Genomic DNA, 23,979 nt, shown 5'->3' on the forward strand with positions numbered 1-23,979 from the left:
GATGAACTGACTGTGTTAAAGATTCAACTGTTTTAAAATGTTTCTCAGGCGTACCTTTGAATGCTGCAATCTTGAGTGTTGCAAGTAAACTGCATGAAAGTTTGGGATTCTTACTCCTATTTAAGGATTCACAGATCATCATGATGATGTCATAACATAACATAACATAACAGTAACATTCTTTTTTTTTTAAATTTGGTGTTATTGTCTATGGGGCTTTGGAACGTGATGTCACGGCAGGGGGCGTGGCCGCCGGGGCGCCATTTTAGCAGGCCAAACAAAGGGCTTAAGGAGCGAAAGCATCAGCAATGGTTCTCCTTGCTGTGTTGTGGGTTGTAATGTTAGATCGCACGATCGGGAAGGGAATAAGCTTGTAAAAATTGGCTCACTTTTTATTCTTTCCCCACCTGGAAGCAACGTGAGGGAGCTTATGTATTGGATGTTACCAAAAGAAGGCATCTAACCTGGATAGCAGCTGTGAGACGAGCAGATATCCGGTTCTCTACCATCCACAGATATCTGTTGGTGTGCTACAGACATTTTCATTCTGGTAAGTTCCAAATAAGTTCATATTAGGGCTGTTCGACATAACGATATATATGGGATCACAATATAAAAACATCTATCGTTTCATTTTACACTATGGTTTGTTTCGTGGTGTCGCAAAATAAACTGTTTACGGCAATATTTTTTCATCGTTTTGATGGTCACTGTAGTGGCTATATTATTTTCCTAAAGTTCTCTCTTTCTCTTATATTTAATATAACCACACTACGGATGGACAAGCGACTGTTTTTATGCGTTGTAGTTAGCAACAACGACGGTAAAACTATTTTCCACATAAACCTTTCACAATAAAGCTCAAGATCCTGTTGAGACTTTTCAAAATAAACTGAATTACGTGAAAGAGTAGGCAGATTTTTGTATGGACGAGAAGCTAAAAGAAGCTCTGGACTCCAAGTACACGACGCCCAGCTGGAAACACTTCACACAAGTCGAGCTGCCCGAGATTCACAGAATTTACAGAAAATGTTAGGAAATGTAAATTTTTGTGATTTATATCGTTATCAGACGATAGATGTCTTATATCAGGATATGAGATTTTGGTCATATCTCAAAGCCCTAGTTCATATTTCTCTTTATAGCCTATTACAATATAAAGTCCCAATAAACTTAATTTCATTTAATGAACACTTCTGCTCATTCATATACAAATACTGCTGGGTAAACCTCTTGTTTTCAAGCCACACAAAATCTCTAATCCTTTGCCAGGCTGTCGCTGCAGACTGAGCCTTATATATTCCTCTTCAGGTTAAACAAAATCCAAAATCTCAGATTATTACAATACTTTTTCTGCTCAAAAAGACCTTTTAAGAGAACATTATGCTGTCTCTGTAAAGCTGATCTTTGCCTTTCTGAGTTTAAAATGTCAACACTTGGACTTTATATCATATGAGACAATCGTGTATCAAATATTTTTCTTAGGCAAGTTTGAGTGTAAATACAAAACCATCTGAGTAGCAGCCATGAAAGAATACAGTATATACTGAATATAGTGTTCATCAAAGAGCTATGAATTTAAAAGGGTCCAGAAATATTGCATTTGGCAATATGATGGAAAAGGCACAATTATGGGTTTCAGTGAGAATGCTGTGCTAGGTCAAAATAATAAAGACTGACTTTTACAACTAGTAATGCAGAATCTTAGGATCATATAATTTGAAGATTTCATTACCTATCAGTTACACTTTTGATTGAATTAAAAATTGCCAGGAAAAAAAGATTACACACTGCATGTTAGTGACCATTTGGAGATGGCCAAGCCAGCAGGACAGTGTGATTATTGATCGTGCAAACAGAAAGAAAAGGCCCATTGTGAGCTGTCAGAATTGTTTATTTAGATCATGTCTCTACAGTGTGCTTGTGGATAAAAATACAGGGGAATTGTTGAGCTTCATTTTAACACTACAACTAAAAGACATCTAAAGAGAAGTCATTACCTGAAAAATAAAATGTCACAATAATAAGCTGCTTAAAAAGAAGATTCACAAGAGCAACCATACCTTTATTCTACTTTTGCCTAAAACGCTCAGTTCTCACATATGACATTTCTGTTTTACAAATAGTGATCTGGCCACATCTTATTTTCAGAACCCACTCTTCTGAGACTTTTGACACCTTCCACAGTAAGCAGTTTTCTTTAAGACAAATTCCTCCACAAAAAGAGCCGGAATAATTTATGAAAAAAGCACTGCTTTTGTTATTTATTAAAGAATTATTTTGACAATCCACCGCAAGTGAAAGAAAAGCACTGCTTTAATACACATTATTCACTTATATTATGCCCTAGCTCCTAAATGTTGAGTGTGACTGAGACCTCTGTTTTCAGTCTGTAGAATTACGAACACCTACATGAAACACTGGAAGTCAAATATAATAAAATTAAACAGATAGTTATTCGAGGGTCCAAGCTGAACAAAAATGTTTTAGCTGACTCCTGTGATGTTGCTATTGTTAGCGTCAATTGTCACATCTACACACTGTACATGTTCTGCTTGGACAAACTTGACTTAGAGGCAGCAAAAGCTCTTTGCACTCTTAGACACGCTTAAAAATGCATAGTGTTCTCCTTTAGTTTGGACTTTTGGGACTAGTGACAAATCCTGGGTGGAAAACCAACTAAAATAAAAAGTTAGATCTGTGGTGGCGGTGGTGAGGAGGAGAGGGTTGTTTCACACAATTTGACTGCATCAGTCAGTTGAAGGGGCGTCCTGGGGTTCCCGATTGACTGACCAAGAAAGAAAAACAAACAAACGGAGGAGTTAGATAAGGGACAACCCAATTTATTTTTGTGAGTAATTCCTGAATAAAAGATTTTATGTACCTTCTTCTCTTGCCTTCATGCGAGCTACAAAGTTGTAACTTTTATTCCTGCGATAGTTCTCGTAAGGGTCATCCAGTGAGACCCCCACACCTTTGTACTGGTCCCATTTATCCCTGATATCGCCTCCTTTAATGGGGTCCTGGATGCCCTGTTCTTTAGCCCCCAAGCCCCCTGAGCCACTCCAACCTACAGCAGACAGGAAGTCATTTTAGGTCGCTTCACAAAATATTCAAAAATATCATTCTTCAAACATCTTTACTGGATTTAAAAAATGAAATAAAATGTAAATCATAATAATGAGAGCGTACCCATCTTCATCAGTAGCTGATGACCTTTGTTTTCCTCCCCTAACCTGGTGTCTGCAGGTAATTTTGAAGAAGTTGTGCCCAGCACTGCTGTGGAACTACAGAAAGCACGAGAGAAATTCATCATTACACTACAGGATAAAGTTTTTTTTAGCAAAGCATATGATGAAAGAGTAGTGAAGAAACTCACGGAGGGGAGGAGCTCCGAGATTTTGGGCCACGCCGTCGCTTGGTGGGTGAATGTGAGCGGGATCGAGACCTGGAGCGAGAGTGACTACGAGATGACCTGGATCTACTCCTGGACCTAAAGAGTTTGGTTGAACACAAATTAGGTGACATGAATCACACTTCAGTCATATTCAGCATTCAAAGCCCAAAACACATTCATTATATCCAACAGCATCGTTTTTAAATAAGAGACTTCAATTACCAAAAAACCCCCCAAAAAACAAATCTATTCAGTCAGATATGCATTGAATTAATGATACACAAAGACTTCCATGTACACGCATTATGCAGAGTCATTATGGCTTCACTGCGTAAACCTAATAGAAATATAATATCAAGAAGCCATTGTCACAAGATCTGCTGTATTTACAGGTCTTTAGTCCAACTCATCAAGTTCCTGGTGTTAAATTTGGCCGTGATTATGTGAAAATATTCCACTTTCATTCCACGGTAATGTTTGATTGTAAATGATCAAGTGGATTATTAAACAAAATGACCATGGGAGCTGGGGTAAGCAAACACAATGGAAAATCAAGAACTGGTGGAACTAGAGTGCATTTCATAGCTTGTGAATGAGACTTCGCAGGATCTAACAAATCACGACTGAAGGTACCATGCTTTGATGTGTGGATACAGACCTGGATCGTGAGTAGGAGCGAGAGCGGCTTTGGGAGCGGGAACGTGATGAACGGGAGCGTGACCTGGAGGACTTTGAGGAGTGAGAGCTGGAGCGAGACGAAGACCTCCCTCGGCTGCGAGAGCGACTCCTGGAGCGGCTGCCTCCACGACCACTAGAACCAGTCATCATTGGAGAAATGATAAAACTATCAGAACATACAAAGTTCTGGGTTTAACTGTTTAATACTTTGAAAAGCATGACATCCTCCTTTTAAAAAGACAATTCACTTTATTAAGCACATTTAAAAACAACAATCATTGACCAAAGTGCTGTAAAACTAAAAGAAGAACCAATAAACATTATTTTATTCCTTTTTTCTGTATTATAAAGATGTGACATGAATAATGACACCTGGTGACATGATTAGTAAACAACAGTCAAGTTTAAAAAAATCTGTTTAAATATGATGTATTTTGATATTTGTAGCACAGGAGAGAGATGGAAAAAGAAAGAATACTCTATTATGAAGGAAAAGCTCACCTGTTACGTTTCTCCTGATCCTTTTTCCTTCTGGCCCTCATCTTAGCCCTGAAGAATTCATACAGGCCATTCTGCTCCCAGCCTTCACTGAATGAGAAACCAACCACAAATACATGTAATTACTATTCACTGCGATTTTTAAACAAATTAGTAGTACTTCACCCAGTTTCTACAGCAACTGCTGCAGATAAACAGCTACAAAAGACTAAGTGGGACCCGAGGGTGTGCTCCAACTATAGGGGATCACACTTCTCAGACTTTTAAGTCTATCCCAGGTTGCTGGAAAGGAGAGTTTGTCTGCTAGTCAAATCTCTCATACAGGAGGAACAATGCGGTCTTTGTCCTGGTTGCGGAACACTTGACCAGCTATAATTGATATAATTCACAAACAAACACCTTAACCTCCACATATGTGAACATCACATTTTGGGTTGTCTAAACCACAATACTAAATTTGCCCAATCAGCCCAGAGAAATTAAAAATGCGTGCCATGGAAGAGTTCGGGTCTTAGGAAGTTAAAGCAGATAACCTGTAAGCTGGAGAGGAAATGTCTCACTAATTTAGTTTCTATAAGGCTAGTAAATCTTACTTACAATTACTGACTGAACAAAATACGAACAATACATTTCTTTTTAGCACCATAGCCTGGCTGTCAAAGAGACCTCTGCTGAGACAAACATTCGCTTACACCAACTGTAATGACTTTATGATCTTCTTCACAAATGTTTAACCACTGGAGAAAAAATTAGTCATAGCCATCTTACAGACATATCATTATATACAGCTACTTTCAAAACTAGTGACAGTCCCTACAAGACTTTTCATAGAAAAGTAATTGTAATTGGTTATTATCAGGTAGTTCTTTACTAAGCATTTCTTCTTCACTCACCACTTTTTACTTTTACTTTTTATGCTTTTATACAGCACTCTGCAATTTTCACGAGTTGTCCTTAACTTTTCCCTTTCCACTGACACTAAGTGCTTGTCAAGAGAAAATGCCAACATTCAGACGGGGTCATGTGATTGTTGGAGTTTTCTCTTTATTATTTTATGGTCTTTACCCAGCATTATATAGTGCCTTGAGGTGACTCCTGTTATGATTTGGTGCTATATAAATAAGAGTTAAACTGAATCACCTATTCATTGATTTATATTTTTAAATTCTATTATGAAATTAAGTTTAACTGTGTTGCACAAAAAGTGTGTGTTCGTACCTATTCCTAGGCCGATCATGAGATGGAGGGCTGTAGAAAGCTTCCACAGCAGCTAGCAGGCGATCACTGGGTGGCATGGGTGGAGGTAACCGAATGTCCTTAGGGTCCAGAGGTTTATAGTCACAGTCCTCAAGCTGTACAGTTGACAGTAAAAGGAAGACCATAAGGCATGCACTCTTAATTGGGGCTAAATGTGTCTATTCTGGATACCACTTCAGTACAAAATCCATGCTAAAAATTCTAAAAAGCCACCACAGTACCTCTTTTTGTGTGGTGTATGAAAACAAAAAATACACTTAAGTCACACGTGTGTGACTGGGAGAAAATAGTAAAACAGCACTATATAAGAAGTGCATTACTTGAACCATAATGGTAGCAGTTTTTACTGTTTTTTTACATTTGTATTTATTTTCATTCCCCTGTCCTACAATGAGAAGCAGAAGATTTACTTTAACAAGCGGAGCCATGAGACCAGCTGGCAGGTCAAAGTAGGGCACATTTGGCACCAGACTGGGATCATCTTGCACTGGATGCTGGCGATGACGCATGTGAGGTGAATGGCCATTAAAACCATGTGGCGGTGGGCCAAATTCCGGGTGCTGGCCTCCACCCCAGGGAGGATGATCGGCTCCCATACCTGGTGGAGGAAGCCTCTGATTGGGATGGTGGTGGGGAGGAGGACCCGGAATATCTGTCAAACATATTTGGAGATTTTTTTAAATACACCTGAAAATTAAAAGGCGCAGAAACATGCATCTCCTCTGATCTATGACTCTGGGTCTCTCCGCTAACCTCCAGGATATTCTCCTTGAGCATAGTCAAATCGATGTGGTGTATAGGGTGGTCTGTCATAGTGATGTCTGGGAGAAAAGTCTTCCTGCATAAAGCGAGGGGGAAAACGTCCAAAGCCGTGTGGGGGCGGAGGGGGCTGGTTGAAAGGAGGTGGCTGCTGGTGAGGAGGGAAAGGTCCTCTGAAATGGGGCGGTCTCTGTAAAAATGCAAGTGAAACACCACAATTATTCATGTAAGTAAGAAGCTCTAGCATCTTTTTTGCAACAAAAGAAAGTCAAATTCAGAAAAGGATGCAGTGTAAATGTAAGTTGTAAATGCAAAGTAAATAGCAGAGGAAGTAAAACCACAGAAATGTTCTCCCACATGCCTGCATGCGTGGAGGAAATGGTGGCTCCCTCTGACCCCAGGGAGGCTGGTCCGGCTGATTTCCCCATGGTGGTTGCTGGTCGTACGAGTTCCAAGATGGAGGAGCGTGCTCAGATCCACCTGGACCACTCCAAGGACCTCCTTCTCTACCAGGACCTCCACTCCAGTTTCCTGGGTCCCGCTGATCATTCCACATCCCCTCATGGCTGTTCCAAGGAGGGCAAGGTGGTGGTGGCTGGTTTGGGTCAAAAGGAGGCTGAGGAAGAGCCAAGACAGAAAGGATGTGACCACGACCTGAGCTTGCCAGTAAATTGCAAAGTGAGGAACTGTGATGATTAAGAGACATGTCACTAGATGGGCAAGGCCAGGGCGACAATTTAGTGTGGCTACACTAGTAATCCTTCAGCATTAATGATAGGAATTACTAGTTAAAAAGCCCACAATGACACGTCCATTCTGTCAGAAGAATTTTTTCCCCTGTAGCTGTCATCCAGAGTGACCTAGGATTGGTCAGCTCAAGTGAGGCCAGTGTGACCGACTTCTATTTTGTACCCTTACCTTAGCTCAATGCTGCAGTTCAAAAAGTCAGAAGAGACTTTTTCTTTGACCATTTTCCTGAAGTATTAAACATTTATTATAAATGTTAACCTGGCCAGCAAATATGATCAAATTAGCTGTATGGAATCATGTAAAGTCAGGCACGTGCAGGGGGGGGGGGGGGGGGGGGGGGGGGGGGGGGGCTGGAGGGGCTTGAGCACCCGCCCCTTTCCTGATGGGTGCCCAAAGTGCCCTCTTGTTGAGGCAACTTTAAAAAAAAATTATTATTTTTTTTATGTGTGTGGGTGTGCGGAGTCCTGTCTGTGCCCCTCAACAATAATATATACTATTAATCACAGTTTTGCTAAATAAAAGGATCTAGCTTGCATTAGTCACATGATCACATTTAACCAATGATCGCCCTTGACGGCAGAACGCGCTGGTTACGAGCCAGGAACGAGCTCACAAAGAGCACGCGCATTTTTTGCGGTCTCGAGCTGTAGGAGAAACACAAATTAACTCAGAGACACAGACTTACTATATTTCTCCCATACAGACTGATGCGACAAAACCAGTAAGTAGGTGTACAGCGTACACTGTAGTGTATAGCACCCAGGAGTATTAGCTTATTACGTACACGTTGGTAAGTTGTCTTGTGGCAACTGACGAACTGAAACAAACGAGCGTGCTGTGTGTGTAACAGTGCGACAAACATTACCTGTCCTTTTATTAACTGCACAAGTAGTGCTGGTCTTAGCTGCTGGCTAACTGGGTAAGGGTGTCATGGGTCTGTAGCTCTGTCACCGTTTTAGGGAACATATTTAGTTTTAAAGTAAGTTACAGGGCTTTTCCTGCCTTTCTGGAGGGATTATATTTCACTAAAAACGATCTAATATGCATGTCCACATAATTATGCATTATAATAATTATAATATTTTAAAAAAAACACACGCTGTATTTTAAAGAGCATACATTAAGAAGCAGATTATATTAGATTTATATTTTAAACAAGACAAAATTTGGATTTTACAGCAGTAAAATTATTGTATCTCTACAGTTTAAAAATGTGATAAGCTTTCCCCCTGCACAGAGTGGATAGTGAAACAAATGGAATCATCATATATACATTATTTCATATTTATTACTTCCCCCTCCTCATTGCTTTATTATTGTAACTCTAGTAATAAATAATAATGTAAGGATTCTGGATCAGCACCGTGATGCCCATAGTATATACAGTATTCTGAAGGAGGTCTAAAATGTCACTGTGTGTGCGTGCCTGTGTTTGTTTTATGTATATGGATTTTTTTAAATTATTACTCATGATATAACATTGTCCAGACATGCCTGGTAAGGACATGAGGAGGAAACAGTAGGAGCTGTGTGAGGCTACTAAAGGCAGTGCTATAACATTTTCTGTCATCATTTTATTATAGATTAAGTGCAAGAGTTGTTAGGTGTGGATAATTAAATTATAGTTTATTGCAATAGCAAGTTGTGTCTTGTTCTCAGATAGACAGCAAGTGGAGAGTGATAGATGAAATGAGGGGATGGAAGGAAGAAGAGAAGCAAAGAGTGATTTCACAGGCAGAGCCTAATTTATTTCTCACAGTTTTTTGTTGCCTATTGGTTCCAAGCGCTGTCACCAATCTTTGCATTTTGTTATTATCTCATGACACGTGTTTAATCAGCTACCATCTCTCCTATGGACTTTTTAATGTCTACAGTCTCAGATCAACACAGCCCTGCCCTCCAGCACTATCAGCAGCAGGAGCAGCAGAAACCCCTCAACAGCAACATTGTATCCATCAGGTAAAACATAGGCTACGTTTGCTTTGCCTTGTCGCCACCTTACAACAGTGATATAGTATGATGCGGTCCCATATTAGATTCTTGATGAATGTGTGTTGTTGTTATTCAGCCTGGTTCAATGTGCCCGTTTTTAACTTTGAGCACCCGCCCCTGTAAACGTCTCTGCACGGCCCTGAGTAAACTAAAACGTGTGAAATAACTGAAAACAGGTTTTATATTTTAGATTCTTCAAAATAGCCACTAGGTACCAGGTAACAGTCTTGATGTATGCGCAAGGAAATCAGGAAAGTAAATCCCAAAAGCTTTATTCTGCTCTCACACCTCCAGACTCACAAACAGCTTCTTGCCCTGGACCATTCGGACTATCACCCCGCAACCCACCCCTGCTCACCCACGTCACCAGCCTGAACCATGGTCTGAGTAACCCCCATCACTCCAGCCACTCACACACAAACAGACCAAGTCTTCTCTTTGCCCTACTTCCCAGCATTTTGCAAGTGTTTTGCTATCTAATGTGTGCCTTTCTCTAATATTTTAACATACTTCTCTTGCTTTGTTTCTATTTTATTCCGACACAGTTGTTGTGGAGCACCCACAATTTTGTCATTCATGTACAATGACAATAAAAGGCCTATTCTATTCTAAAATAGATATAATATAATATAAAGTGCCTTCAGGGGACTGTTGCTGTGATTTGGTGCTATATAAATTATATAACATATAAAACTGAATGTACGTTAACATTCCTAGCTTATAGTACTGGTGCTACAAAGGTTGCTAGTTTTGTAGCACAGTTCAAAAGTTGCAGCACAAGCATGCAATGTGGTGTTTTTCAACATCAACTCTTTAAAATATCTTGTTTCCCACAATGTAAAGAATGTCTGATTTACTCTTTTTTGCTGTTTCTGAGCAGTGCTGACAAAATAAAAGTTGTGCCTTAGCATCGTAAATCAGCCACGTAAACTCCTTTTCCAACTCGCTGTTGTACTTATAAACTTTTCCTTTGTTGTCAGATGCACCTCCAGTTGGTGCACGTTGTGTTTGTTTTATTCTGATGGGCTGGCTTTCTTTTAAAGGTTTAAAATATCGCTTTGTTTTTTTCAGCGTGAAAACACCTCTTTCAAATTCCATTAGATTCTCTGAGCTGCCAGCACATACTATCTATCAGTGGACTGGTGGCAAACACAAAGGAAGTGTGGGAACTGTTGTAGAATTTAAGGCTAATTACATTGATACGATAACGATACAATAACAATATGTTATAACAACAGACTACAACTCTGTCACATTGTGACGTACTATGGCTTCACAAAATAACAAAGTGGCTTGCAAAGCTGTCACATGCGTACTACGTATACATAATAATTAAGCGCACAGACAGTTTTTTTCATTGCACTGTACACCCCTGGAAGACTTTTTTATGTTTCAGTTGAGAGTTGTTAGCTCTTACCTGGCTCTTTCTTGCACGCTCTTAATGTTCACTTAGAGTAAAATCACCCTCTGTCCTAACTGCCTCTTCAGCTACAGGGCAATGTAGGTTTTAATTGTTTTCCTATTAATAATAAACACCTTTATTTAGGAACTGCATTTTGTGTTTACTTGTGCTATCTTTGTCTAATATTCAAATGTATTTGATGATTTGAAACATTTAAGTGTGATAAACAAATAAAAAAATAGGAAATCAGGAAGGGCTGTACACACCACTGTAGTTGAGAATATCCAGCAAATATGCACTCTCCTTCTGTATCTTTCAATATTTTCCCTCACACACGCACGCACGCGCGCATACACACACACACACACACACACAAGAAACACATGCACACACACAAGAAACACGCACACACAAGAAACACGCACTAAAAGGTCTTTACCGGCTGGTTGGGGTTCCAGGGGCTCATATGCTGAGGGTCATACCAGGCAGGCTTTGTGGGGGGTATATCTGAGGGACCACTAGGGTTGCTGGGGTCTGGTGGCCTGGATGAAGATCCATCAAACTCTCCCGGAGGAGGACCTGACATGGGAAGCTTTACATCTCCTGAACACAAAAAAAGAGACATCATAAAACAAACATACATGGACTTGGTCAGGTTTAACTACATTGCTGTCTGTATTACTGCTGAAGTCCTAAATTATCACCTTTAAAGTGTTTGTGCTAAAACGTCATGCACAGCAACACGGGCATGGAGAACAGCACTGACTGGCAGGGGCTCTAAACAGATGACATCAATTCAACATATAAGACTTTAAGAATGCATAAGCATCTACCTAAAATCTATTTAATCTATCATCTGTGATTATATTGTATGGGTCATCTCCCTTAAATAAACAGGCAGCCTTAAAGTGTGAAATATTCATCTACAAAAACAAGAAATGTGTCTATTGTTTCATTGGCTGATAGTGCCCCACAGGCCTCAACTGAAACAGACTAACATGCAGCGGTGCAAGGCAGCGCAGGCAGCGCAGGCAGGGAAATGTTGCTTTTAGAGACATAAAATGAGTCGCAAAGTCTATCTCAGGGGTAGGCAACTCCAGGCCTCAAGGGCCGGTATCCTGCAGGTTTTAGATATCCGCCTGGGTCAACACACCTGAATCAAATGATTAGTTCACGCCATGTTTAGAAAGAGAAATGCTGAGCAGGAATCAGACCCCTGCATCTCTCCCCTGTTGGATCCTTTGTTTGGTGAATTCCTCAGCATAACACCATCAGTGCCTTGTACTGAATTGTAAGTACTTGTAAGAATAAACTGCTCACAAGACAACTCCAGCAGTATAACCTCTTTTATTTAATGCACTAAATTTCCACAATAGGATCAAATACTGAAAATCAGTTTATAACTTTTATGTATTTATGTGTTTTTTCTGTAGTGTTGGTTGATAATCTGTCTCTTTCCATTAAAATTAAACTACCATAAAAATTACAGCCTGTTAATTTCTTTGCAAGTGACCAAACTCGCAAATTCAGCAAGGGATCAAATAATTATATCCCCAACTGTATAGGCAGTTGACACAATCTCATGCACGAGGCTGTGCTTCTGCTTTGGTTGAGTGTTTTTCCACTCACCAGCTTGCGTAGTCATAGGGGGGGGCTTTTCCGGTTCAGCTGGGGCAGCTAGCTGTCCTACAGGGGCAGACTGCGGTTGTGACTGGTGTTGCTGCTTCAGACTAGCAACAAACTCATCATGCTGAGTCTTCAATGCCTGGATCTGCTGCTGGAAGGCCAACTGGACTGGCTGCACCACTGCAGCATATTCTGTTATCAGGGACGCCTGAAAGAAACAACAGAATACCAGATAAAGTCTATGATGGGAAAAATAGAAAAAAAGTCATGAGTGGGGCCGGGTAATATGAGGAAAAACATATATACATATATCCACATACGCACACACGGACACACACAAATCTAGATCGATATATAGATAGATGCATATATATTGTTTTGATTATGTTACGCCTGTTATCCGTGGTGATGCACACCTGACTACTTTCTGACAGATTCCAACGATTGCTGCTGGTCCATAGAGCCATAGTTGTTGGGAAGAAGGTCACGTTTATTAGCTGCTGGGATATATTTTCTCTTGCTGATATGTAGAACTCTGACAGCACTTTTTCTTTATGGCTGGTTTAACGTTTTCTTTGGCGTGTGGGGAGGTGTTGACATGCAGAGTTGAAAACATTCTTCATTTTGCAGTGGATGACTTTTCAGGTTGTGGAATAAATTTTTGGTACTGCTACCTTTTGCGGCAATAGCTTTACGGCATCTTTTGCAAATTACGGGATTTTGTTTGACATCCTTATGAAATCCAAACCACTGCCAGATTATTGATCCAGGGCTGTTTCTCTTTGGAACTAGCTCGTCTGACTTTTCTTCAATTATAGTCTCATTCCCTCGCTCATCTGAACCTCCCGCTATCACCATATTTGCTCCCATCTGGTAGTATAAAAACATGCATGCTCAGCGCAGTGTCCCAGGTAGAAAATTTTCCAGTTGGGAGGGGGGAATGCATTCACAGCATGTGGGATAAAAACGCCTGACATTGCCTCCTGTCACAGGGGCCTGGAGCCTAACCCAGCTCCAATAAGGCGAGGGGAGGGCTACAACTGGACAGATCAACAGTCTGTGGCAGAGACCTTCTTACTGTGAAGCAACAGTGGTAACCACTGCAACACCATAGTGCCCAATACTTACATAATAAAAATCCTGAAAGTGAAATATTTGGGTCCAGCTCTAAAATCTGATTGTTAAGACATGTTCCACTCACCTGGTACTGGCCAAGGCCCAGTGCTGGATTTTGGAGCTGTTGAATGGTCTCCTCATCAAAGTACCCATTTTTCTCCCAAAGCTGCAACAACTGTGAAGGGAGAAGAAATGTCAGAAACAGAAACCTTTTTCCCGTTCAATAAATGGAGAGGAGAAAAAACTTCCTTTTAATCACCAGATATAAGCTACTAATAAACTGATATAAATGAATATTCATAGCTGAAGCTGCTATAGCAAAGAAAAACCAGTTAGTGTGTTAGACTTGGAAAATATGTGCCTGTATTTACCCTGGTGATCTTCTGCTGTTTTTCTTCCTCCACAGCTAGAAAGCTTGTGCAGTAGATTGGAACAACAACTTTCTGCAGTGCTGCCAACAAATCCTTCTGCTGCTTCCGCTGGCTGTGTAAAACATTACAAGAATCACAAACAAAACATTGAGGCACATAATCCATTACAATACTACAATAAATGAGCAATGCCTGGCTCCTGCATGCTGACCCACAGCATGGGCCAAGGCTGTGTGCTGAGCCCTCTCCTGCACACCTCCCTTCTCCAATTCAACAGTTATTGGCCTCATCAGCAGAGGGGACAAGACTGCGTACAGGGAGCTGGGTAAAACAAAATGGCATGACCTGTCATGAACCACTAACAACAACATGGCCGTTAAAACCGTTAAAACCAACAAGGACTCCACATCCTTAAGATGCTAGAAGGAACCATCTGGATAAGAAACTGTTGGTGGCTTTTTAATTGCAGCACCACAGAGAGTGTCCTGACCTACAACAAAGCCTGGTATCCTTATGGCTTGGTGGCAGAAAAACCTGCAGAGGGTCATTAGACAGCACAAAAGATCATTGGCACAAAATTTCTGCCGAATTTTCTCACCTGTTCAACAGAAAGCCCAGGACAGCCAGGCTGAGAAACAGCTTTTATCCTGCCATCAGAACACTGAATGCTAAGCTCAGTTAATGGGCTGAGTGAGCTTCACTCATCAACCCTATCTGCAATATTCCTGTGTAATATAAAACAGTCAAACATGGTACTAGCAAGGTACACCTTACAGAGACCAACAACTGCACATTTTCAATACTAGATAAAATCAATTCATACACAGTGTGCCACTTGACAAAGTTTCTGCTTCTTCAACGTGTGTGGTATTGCTACATTTTTCTACCTCTAGTGCTACTGTAGTAACTTTGCATGGACAGGTGAAAGAAGGTATAGTTATTGCTACATAACTAAGAGTCAAACTATTAAAATTCTCTCAGTTTGGTCCCTCAGTTATTCTTTAAAAAAAAGGATGAAAAACAAAAAAATTATGAAAAAAACCTTCTTAACTGGAACATGAAAAAAAAAACTCCACTATTCTGACATATTACCTGTTTCAAGCTGTTCCCATTCACTTTAAACTATGGAGGACCAGAAGAGCCACGCAAAACTGTGGCTTATTGAAGCGTGTCAGGCAGGTTTCAGAGCTAATCACATAGAAACAGCTTTAGTGAAGGTTACAAATTATCATCTTATGGCCTCTGACAGTGGACTCCTCTCTGTGCTTGTCCTGCTGGACCTCAGTGCAGCGTTCAATACTGTTGACCATAACATTGTGTGGCTATTCGAGCATACTGTAGGTTCATGTAAATGGAGAGTCCTCTTCACATATGAAGGTTAATTATGGAGTTCAGTGCTAATGATGCCAGGATCAATTGAGTTTACATTATACATGCTTCCCTTAGGCAGTATCAACAGAAGGCATAGCATACATTTTCACTGCTATGCAGATGACACCCAACTTTATCTATCCATGAAGCCAGATAACACACACCAATTAGGAATGTCTTAAAGACATAAAGACCTGGATGGCCTCTAATTTTCTGCATCTAAATTCAGATAAAACTGACGTTATTGTACTCAGCCCTAGAGTTATGGTCTCTAACCAGATTCTTACTCTGGATCGCATTACCTTGGCCTCCAGTAACACTGTGAGGAATCTTGGAGTCATTTTTGACCAGGATATGTCCTTCAGTGCAAATTTTAAACAAACATGTAGGACTGCTTTCTTCCATTTGTGCAATATCTCTAAACTAGAACAAACTCTGCCTGATGCTGAAAAACTACTTCATGTATTTATTATTTCTAGGCTGGACTACTATAAGAATGGAAATTTTTCCATGGGGAGAAAAAAGAAAAGAAAAAGAAAAAAGAAAAAAAAAACAGGAAAGAGAAAGACGGTGAGCAAAATTGATTTTACCCACTTCCAGATTACTTATAATGCTACTCCATTATTCGTTTTCTCACGGATAAAGTACACAAGTAAACTACATGGGTTCATGAGTGTATTTAGGTTTGGGTACCAGTGATGAAGAACGTCATTTGTTAAGTAGATAAGATGTAGGCGCAGCTCAAAATGAGCTGTATCAGCAGTGATGCGGTTGCGTAGATGTGATGTCATCAGTTCACAGTGCTGTGGGGTCTTGGCATTATTGAACATCCAGTTCTTACCAGCCTGAGGAAGAAAAACAAAAGTGAAATGTAAATAGCTCTAATTATACTAACTCTTTACATGAAGGAATTGTACAAAGAGAAAGCCAATAGGAGGAATGATTTCCTGTGTGGCCCAGATTCATAGAAAGTCCTATCGTTATGTCCTTACCGAGATGGCATCTTTGGTGCAGGTGTCTATAATGGGTTGAAGCAGGTTGTCAAATTCTGTTATGTCCAACTGCGTTTCCAGCAGCAGCTTTTGGGTCTGCTGCTCCATAGCTAAAGTAATGGCTGCAGTGACCTGTTCCTACATTGAGAAAGCATTAGAAAAATATACTGGTCAACACTGGTCTTGTGATGTCCCCTCAGCCATTTGTATCACATCCACCCAAACCCAGACCTCCCTCTCCCTGGCCACCTCCCCCAGCTTCTCCGAGGGAACACCAAGGCGTTCCCAGACCAGCCGAGAGATATAATCTCTCCAGCGTGTTTATTTCTTGTATCACATGCTCTTCATTATTATTTTGTTTAATGCATGGAGTGATAACTACTTAATTTCTTTCCAAGCATTCAAGAGTGGATCCCACTTTTGTTAGCAGAGAGAGTTACTCTTCTGTAAAGAAGTTATATGTGCAAAACAGAAATTGTCTTGCCCTCACAAAAAAATTCTCCAGTCAGCTCCGGACAACTGAAACATTCAGCAAAGACAGACTTCAAAACAAAAACGTTCATCAACAACCAGTACACGGGAATAAATGTTCCTGGAGGGAAGGATATGCTTCTTTCATTACATTTTTTCCACTTTACCTGTCTGAGCGTGTGCAGATGCTGCTCCTGCTGCTGCAGATTCCACTGGCTCTGTTGAATGAGCTCATCTATAGCGGGCGCAGAGGGTGGAGGTATTGGAGGTGGAGCAATCATCGGCATCGGTGGAGGGGGGATATCAACCACATCTTTTGCACCAGGGTTGTATATTTCTGCACAAACAAACAAACAAGCAAAAAACAGGACTGAATGTTCAGTCCTTAAGACGAAGTGTTTCTTTTGTATAGCTGCTGCTGATGACAACATGATGGCCATGAACATAATTAATAAATCATGAAGAGAAAAAAAATACTGCTAATCTGCCAATATGGTTTTCTGAGGAAGAAATAAAACATGGCCTACATATAGCAAGCAGATGAAATGTTCCAAGTAGAGGAGTGAACACAATTTAAGACATGCAATCAGTATCAACACATCCCCTCCTGGTACTGCTGATTGCTGCAGGAACAACTGGTGCGCTGAGGTAACCTGTTGGCATCTCCACAAACTGAGGCTGGGCTGCTCGATTAAATGAAAACACATTTCTGTTGTACCAAGACTTGAGAATACAAACTTAATTCCTAGAATGTATGGACAATGTGAATTTTAAGACAGAATGCAATATTTGCAAATCTCTTAAACCCTTGCTTTATTGACAACAGAACACAGATGCCTAAACTGACAACATCTACAGTTTTAAAAGGTAAATGGACAGTACTTATTCAACATTTTTTTTACTCTGAGCTTTTTACTACAAGTCCCATTCACCTAATGTCAAACATATTCACAGAGGTGCTTTTTTTCTTTCCCTAACCTTGTCTAACATTCACACATAACTAGGGTTTCAATAGCTTGTCCAAGAATACGTAAACATGCAGAATGGGGAAGCCGAGGAGTGAACCACCAAGCTTCTGATTGGTAGACAACCCGCTATACCTGTTGAGCCACATCACCATAAGAAAAATATATGCTAATTTTAAATTAGATGACAACTACAACAGAGGTAAAAATTGGCAGAGTTTCACCAATGTTCAAAAAACTGTCTAAAAACTGAGGAACAATTTCATATTTGTTTCTGAAGACTTAAGTACATAATATTGTTTAAAAAATTCCAGAGAATCTGAAGAAATCGCTGTGCACAAGGGACAAGGGTGGAAATCAGTATTGGATGCCCACGACCTTCAAATACTGCAATAAAACCAGGAATGGTTCTGTGACGGAAATCTGTGCATGGGCTCAGGAACACTTCCAGAAATCACTGTGTGAGGACACAGCTCACAGTCCCCTCAACAAACGCAGGTTAAAGCTCTATCATGAAAAGTAGCCACATATGAACATGATCTAGAAACACTGCTGTCTTCTCAGGACCAAAGCTCACTTAAAATGGGCCGAGGCAAAATAGAAAACCGCTCAGAGGTCAGATGAATCAAAGTTTGAAATTGTTTATGAAACCATGAATGCTGCATCTTTCAGACTAAAGAGGAGAGGGAACATCTGGCTTGTCATCAGCAGTCAGTTCAAAAGCCTGAATCCTTGATGGCAGAGGATGCATTAGTGTCAAATTATTTGACAGCATGTATATTTGGAAAGGTAGTATCAATACTGCAAGGTATATGCAATATTTAGAACATATGCTCACATCCGTCTTAACCAGTCTCCTCATTTCCCAGATGTTTACACACTGTTATTAAAAAAGAGGGGATGCTACAGAGGGATGACTGCAGCCCTGTCCCAACTTTTTTGAAACATGGAATTTAAACTCATGTTATAGCTTTCCTAAAATGATACTTTTAGGATACGCTTTGCAATGTTTACCAAAGCCAAACTGAACTATTCTTCAAAGTTACAAGTACAGACAGAGGACTTCAAAGGACTACGTTCAGTTTGTGATGCAGAATAAATGGTAGAAATGTTTTGTGGATTGTATTAAGCCAATTTTTCCACTGCTGGAATTTCAACTAATAGAGAACACATTAAAAATGTTAACAGTCTTATTGTTGGCCATTTATCACCAAAGATATTAATGCAGTAAAATTCATTTTATAGAAAAAAGTGAAACAAAGCCAAGTAAATGTTATCACTTAATAATATCAAATGTTCAGAACATAATCATAAACTTTACAGTAATTACAGGAGGATTACATTTATATTACTGGATAAATAAAACTGTATTCATCCCATATTTGGGAATTATTTTATTACAGCATGACTGATGATAATAATCATACATAATAATAAGAAGAAGAACAACAACAACAACAACTTCGTTTTAGCTTAACATTTCAAGATGGAGGATTAAGCATTTTAATCAAGATCATTAAGGTATGGCCAAGAGAAATTCACTGAAAAAGCAAAAAATGTGAACATGCAAAATGAAAACAAACCAAAGTATTTTAAAGCACAAATGTTGTGTCATCTGGCAAAAAAGTGCATAACAAAATGTGACTTTCCAAATAGAATTTTTAAATGTATCTGAAAATTCTGATTTTAAATAAATACCTTTAGATTTATACTCCTCCCCATCGTGGGTAGAGGGATCTAAGTGGAGAAAGGCAAACTTTAATGCATTTCAGTGGTATCACACAACTGACATAAGAACACCATGCAAAACTGCACAACACTCTGCTTTTAGTATCAGGCTGCTGATTAGGTGACTATGCTTCAGTAATCAAAGCCAACTGTAGGACAGTAAATAATGTAATTTACTCTCATATTAAGTTCACTTCTTTGTAAAGATCAGCATCTATGCCAAGAAAATATTTCCGTTTTGCTCAAAGAACTGCTGTCCTCACAATAAGGACGTGACTGGATTGCTCCTCACGGAAGAATATGAGAAGGTTCTCTAAAGCAGCATTGCTGAAGCTGCATGTGGGAAGTTTCATATATTTTTACAGCTTTTTAAAGATTTAATTTGTGCATAGTTAGTACAATTACTATTTTGAATTCTTTTGAAAAGTAATATTTCAGTGATATTTCTTACTAGATTTTAAAATATAAATAAAAGTATGTAGCCGGCTGGAAGCCGTTCAGTCCCTGCTCTGAGGAAGAAGCTCCTCACTTCAACAAGCCGACACCAAACTAACCCCTTTGTCCCTGCTCTTTTTCTTCAGGTCGCAGCAGTTCTGGGCGCTGCTTCCAGTTTACAAACAGTCTGCCTTGTGCACCCCTTGATTCTTGGGGACGGACTGGCTGAGGTTTAATAAACTGGTAGGACAATGTTGGGAGGGTGTGCTCATGACAGAGAGAGTCATGTAGTATACATCAACTATACTCTGACCATCTCTCCTTGCTAATGGTACTGACCCACAAACCCCTCATTTGCAGAACTAAACCAACCAACAGAATGATTAAGACCTTGTCTACTTCAAGATTGCTTTGAATAAACAGACTGGAGCACCTTTATGGACTCTGATGTAGTAGTGTACAGATAATTTGTTCTATCCTACATCAACTTCTGCACTGACCTGGTAATCACATTGAAACTAATCAAAGTGTTCTGAAACCAGAAACCCTGGGTAAATAAAGAGGCCAGAGAGCTGCTTAAAATCAGGGATGTTGCTTACAAAGCCCAGGACACGGCATCTTATAGCCTAGCAAAAGCAAATCTCAAACACCGCACTGAGACTTCAAAGAACAATTACAGATTCAGGACAGTTTCAACAAAAACAACTCAGATAATATGTGGCAAGCCATACAACATTTGACAGACTATTAAAAGAAAAACCCTCAAAGTAAGCAGTAATCCTTCCCTGACTGAAGCATCGTTTTTGCCCATTTCAGCAGGTACAATGATGCAAGCGAAATCTACCTCCATCCCCTACCAGCCCAGCCTGAACTGTCATTGGAAAGAAATGACATTAGGAGTGTTATTGCAGAGAATTAAACCCAGAAAGGATACAGAACCTGATGGTGTTCAGAGGCACTAGACTCAGACAGTTCAAACTGGGAGGTAAAATGCACGTATTACTTCCCATTTGCAATTCAAAATTACTCGCCAACTGGCAAGGACCCTTTATGGCCATGTGGCGAGTGGGGGACATAGATTGTGAAGTGGGGTGGACAAATGATTCTTTGGACCTCACCAATGTGTCTTTGGTTATTGAAGAGATTCTAAATTTAAAGATTTGTATTTTCAAATTTAGCTGCAACAGCTCCTTCCACAGATTTGCCAGGTTGCTATTAAGCCAGACCAAAGCGTCATTTGGACACCTTTTATCCTGTATTTAGATTCCAAATCCACTGTCTTTAGTGCATTTAGTGACTGATATCCTTGTTCTGCTTTTGGGGAGATTTTCTGTGAGCTAGAGAACTGACTCTGCAGCTCACGAAGGCTGCGAGCAGAACAAGGACTACTGTTGCCAGGTGATGATATAAAGGCAGTCTCAAAGACTTTAATCAAAAGGAAAATCCATGCCAAAAACAGATTCACATTACCAATACAATGTTGGACTGTTCAATTAACAGTTTCACCCCAAAACAGAAAAGTAAATAATTCTGCCAACATATCTGGTGCATGTACTGGGTTGGGTTATTTATTTATTTTATTTTTTTTCCGCTTTTATCTGTAAAAACTGTTTTTTATTACATTTTTTTTAGTTTGAATATTTCTATTATAGTAAGAAATCCAAAGTACTGAACATCAAATGAACTTAATATTCCAATACTAGATTGACCTCTATGTGAAAATTCTGTTTTTATCGTGACGTGTCAGTTTAACTACATACGTTGCTGTTGCTCCATAGCAAGTTTGTACTTGTAGTAGCTGAAGTATTCGCCCCCAAAAAGGAAGGAGAACTTAGGGTTGTCCTTCTGTTTTTCCATCGTCATCTTCTCAAACTCTGGGCCATTTCGGGCAACAAACTGGGCCAGCTTATCAATCACATTTCGAAGCTCCTGATCTGTACAAAAAAAAACCCCCAGACGTAAATACAGTGAAAAATGTTGTTGTAAAAACCACAAAACAGAGACACTGAAACAGACAGAAATAATAGTGTCTGAAGTGCTTTACAAAAAACCAAATAAAACTTTAAAATAACGATTTTCTTCTGAAACAGAACTATCTAGGAAAGACGTTGCGTAATCATTAATTATTTCCATATTTCTACATAGTATTATTAAATCAGTTGGCTGTAATTTTACTCTTAATCGTGCTGCTGTAGCACAAAAATATCTATAAGGGATCTTCTTTCTATGGGGTTCTTTTTCTTAAAAGCCAGCAGCCGTGAAAAGTTAGAACAACTAACGTTTACTCTCCATTACTGGATTATTTCTACACCATTTTTCACGTTAGTTGGTGCAATGCTTACACACAGAGCCTGGTTAAACATTCATCCACTTGTGATCGGTGACCTTAATCAATATGCTAAATCCAATGGTTCTGTTAGCTATGTAGCAGATAGCATGGGTGCTCGCTTACGTTGAATCGAAATTTAAAATAGCTGTGGTGTACGGCTCACCTTCGGGAGGACTGGGGATATCCATGTTTAACTTCTGTTCCAGCGAACCACTTAGCCAGAATATGTATGTAAAAACTCGGCGAAATTCTTTACTTTTTCAGAAAAAGGTATATCAAATTCCCCCAAAATCACTTGCATTGCCGCTGCTACGCACAGGAAACGCGATACAGAAACAGCGCCACAAAAGATGGCTATGGAATTGTCTCCAGCGCCCCCTGCGACTGGGAGGAGTGTTCGCGCCTTACTCGTTTGGGTGGATTGATGGTTGCAGTTGCGAGTAAACGTCCAAAAATGAAAATATTTTTATTTAACTATAAGTAAGATACTAAAGAAATACAACATTTTAAAATATCTTTAGTCCTGATATTTTTTATATAGGCTTACAAATCCTATCCTAGAAAACATGGTTGAAACCCTGTAGTTTCTCTTCCTGGTCAATATAAGAGGCAAAACCTTTGGACAGTTAGACCAAACAAGACACTTATCCAGCTGGATCCAACACCCAGTCCAATGGGAATGCTGTGCTATCCAGTTGGTCATTTCAAATGACCCACTTGGCAGTGCAGAGCTATCTTTTTGTTTGTTTGTTGTATGATCAGCAAAAGATGGGGTTCAAAAACATCAGTCAACAGTTTTTCCTAACCATCTAAGGTCCAATGCTCAAATGGCAGAAATTAAAAAAGGGAAAAGAAAAACAGAACAGCAGAAAAAATTAACAAATAAAAGGGGTCTATAAAAGCAATGCTCGATGGGTCAAAGGAGCAAGGATCTACATATACATATTTTGAGCTTGGCAACACAGTGTTTAGCACTATTGTGTCACAGCAAAAAGGTCCTGGATTCACATCCACAATCTGGCCTTTCTGTGTGGAGCTTGCATATTATCCTCTGGTTCTCCAGCTTCCCCCCACAGTCCAAAGACATGCAGTTAGACAGATTACATTAATTGATGATTTTAAGAAGAATTAAAATGGTATTTACCCAGAATAATAATTAGATTAACAGTATCAGAAATTTTGTTGTTCAACCCACTCATAAAAGAAACAATAAGTAAGCATGGAAATGTTGACTATTTTCACATAGAGTCAACTGTAAATGCCTGACCAAAATAAACTCACATGAGGACAATTTAAAATAGAGATGATCACCAGTTTCACATTCAGAAGTACAAAAAATTACATGAGTCAACCTCAATTTCAAATCGCTTAATAGGAAATCTAGGAGTGGTATTTAAATGTTCCTTTCAACAACAGATCATTTTGTTATTATGATATACTTTATACTTTATTAAAGTATTTAAATCAAGATTGCAGATTGCTAAAATCTGACATATCATAACATTTACAATCAGACCAGATGCGTTTGAGAAAAATTTATTTTGTTCCTTTAGAGATCATAAGTTCTTTTACAAAAAAATGAAAACAACAACAACAAAGGCATATTATCAGCAAACTGACTAATTATAAATTTACTCTATTTTATTTAAATTCCTTGACTATCAGGTGAAATTTTCAAGGAAAATAGCCCCCCAATAACCCCCTCTAGAACATTGAGGTGAATAAGTACTCGTTTTTACTTGAAGGACATAACCTCACAGTAGTAATAACCGTACAACTGTCTGTAAATTGTGCTGCACTTGTATAGCATGAGCTTCTTTTGTATTTTATCTGTCCGACTAA

The 23,979-nt window shown here is 39.5% G+C and overlaps 1 protein-coding gene across 3 annotated transcripts; it reads right to left on the reverse strand.

The window, feature by feature from the left end:
• Window positions 1-1,885: 1,885 nt before the first annotated feature.
• cherp (calcium homeostasis endoplasmic reticulum protein) lies at window positions 1,886-22,455 on the reverse strand. Of its 3 annotated transcripts, XM_063501256.1 has the most exons (20): window positions 22,301-22,455; window positions 21,569-21,742; window positions 19,344-19,382; window positions 16,848-17,017; window positions 16,210-16,347; window positions 15,911-16,062; window positions 13,847-13,958; window positions 13,561-13,650; window positions 12,363-12,567; window positions 11,173-11,336; window positions 6,951-7,205; window positions 6,584-6,779; window positions 6,241-6,482; window positions 5,792-5,925; window positions 4,577-4,663; window positions 4,056-4,208; window positions 3,380-3,493; window positions 3,193-3,287; window positions 2,885-3,070; window positions 1,886-2,788 (listed from the first exon to the last, which is right to left on the reverse strand). In XM_063501256.1, exons 1-20 carry the CDS (start codon window positions 22,323-22,325, stop codon window positions 2,751-2,753), a joined length of 2,769 nt encoding a protein of 922 aa, XP_063357326.1. In that variant the 5' UTR covers window positions 22,326-22,455; the 3' UTR covers window positions 1,886-2,750. The 3 variants fall into 3 exon arrangements, with proteins under 3 accessions (XP_063357326.1, XP_063357328.1, XP_063357329.1); XM_063501258.1 differs by lacking the exon at window positions 19,344-19,382; XM_063501259.1 differs by lacking the exons at window positions 19,344-19,382; window positions 21,569-21,742.
• Window positions 22,456-23,979: the final 1,524 nt, after the last annotated feature.

Source organism: Pelmatolapia mariae, linkage group LG17, assembly GCF_036321145.2.
Source record: "Pelmatolapia mariae isolate MD_Pm_ZW linkage group LG17, Pm_UMD_F_2, whole genome shotgun sequence".
Classification (NCBI taxonomy): domain Eukaryota; kingdom Metazoa; phylum Chordata; class Actinopteri; order Cichliformes; family Cichlidae; genus Pelmatolapia; species Pelmatolapia mariae.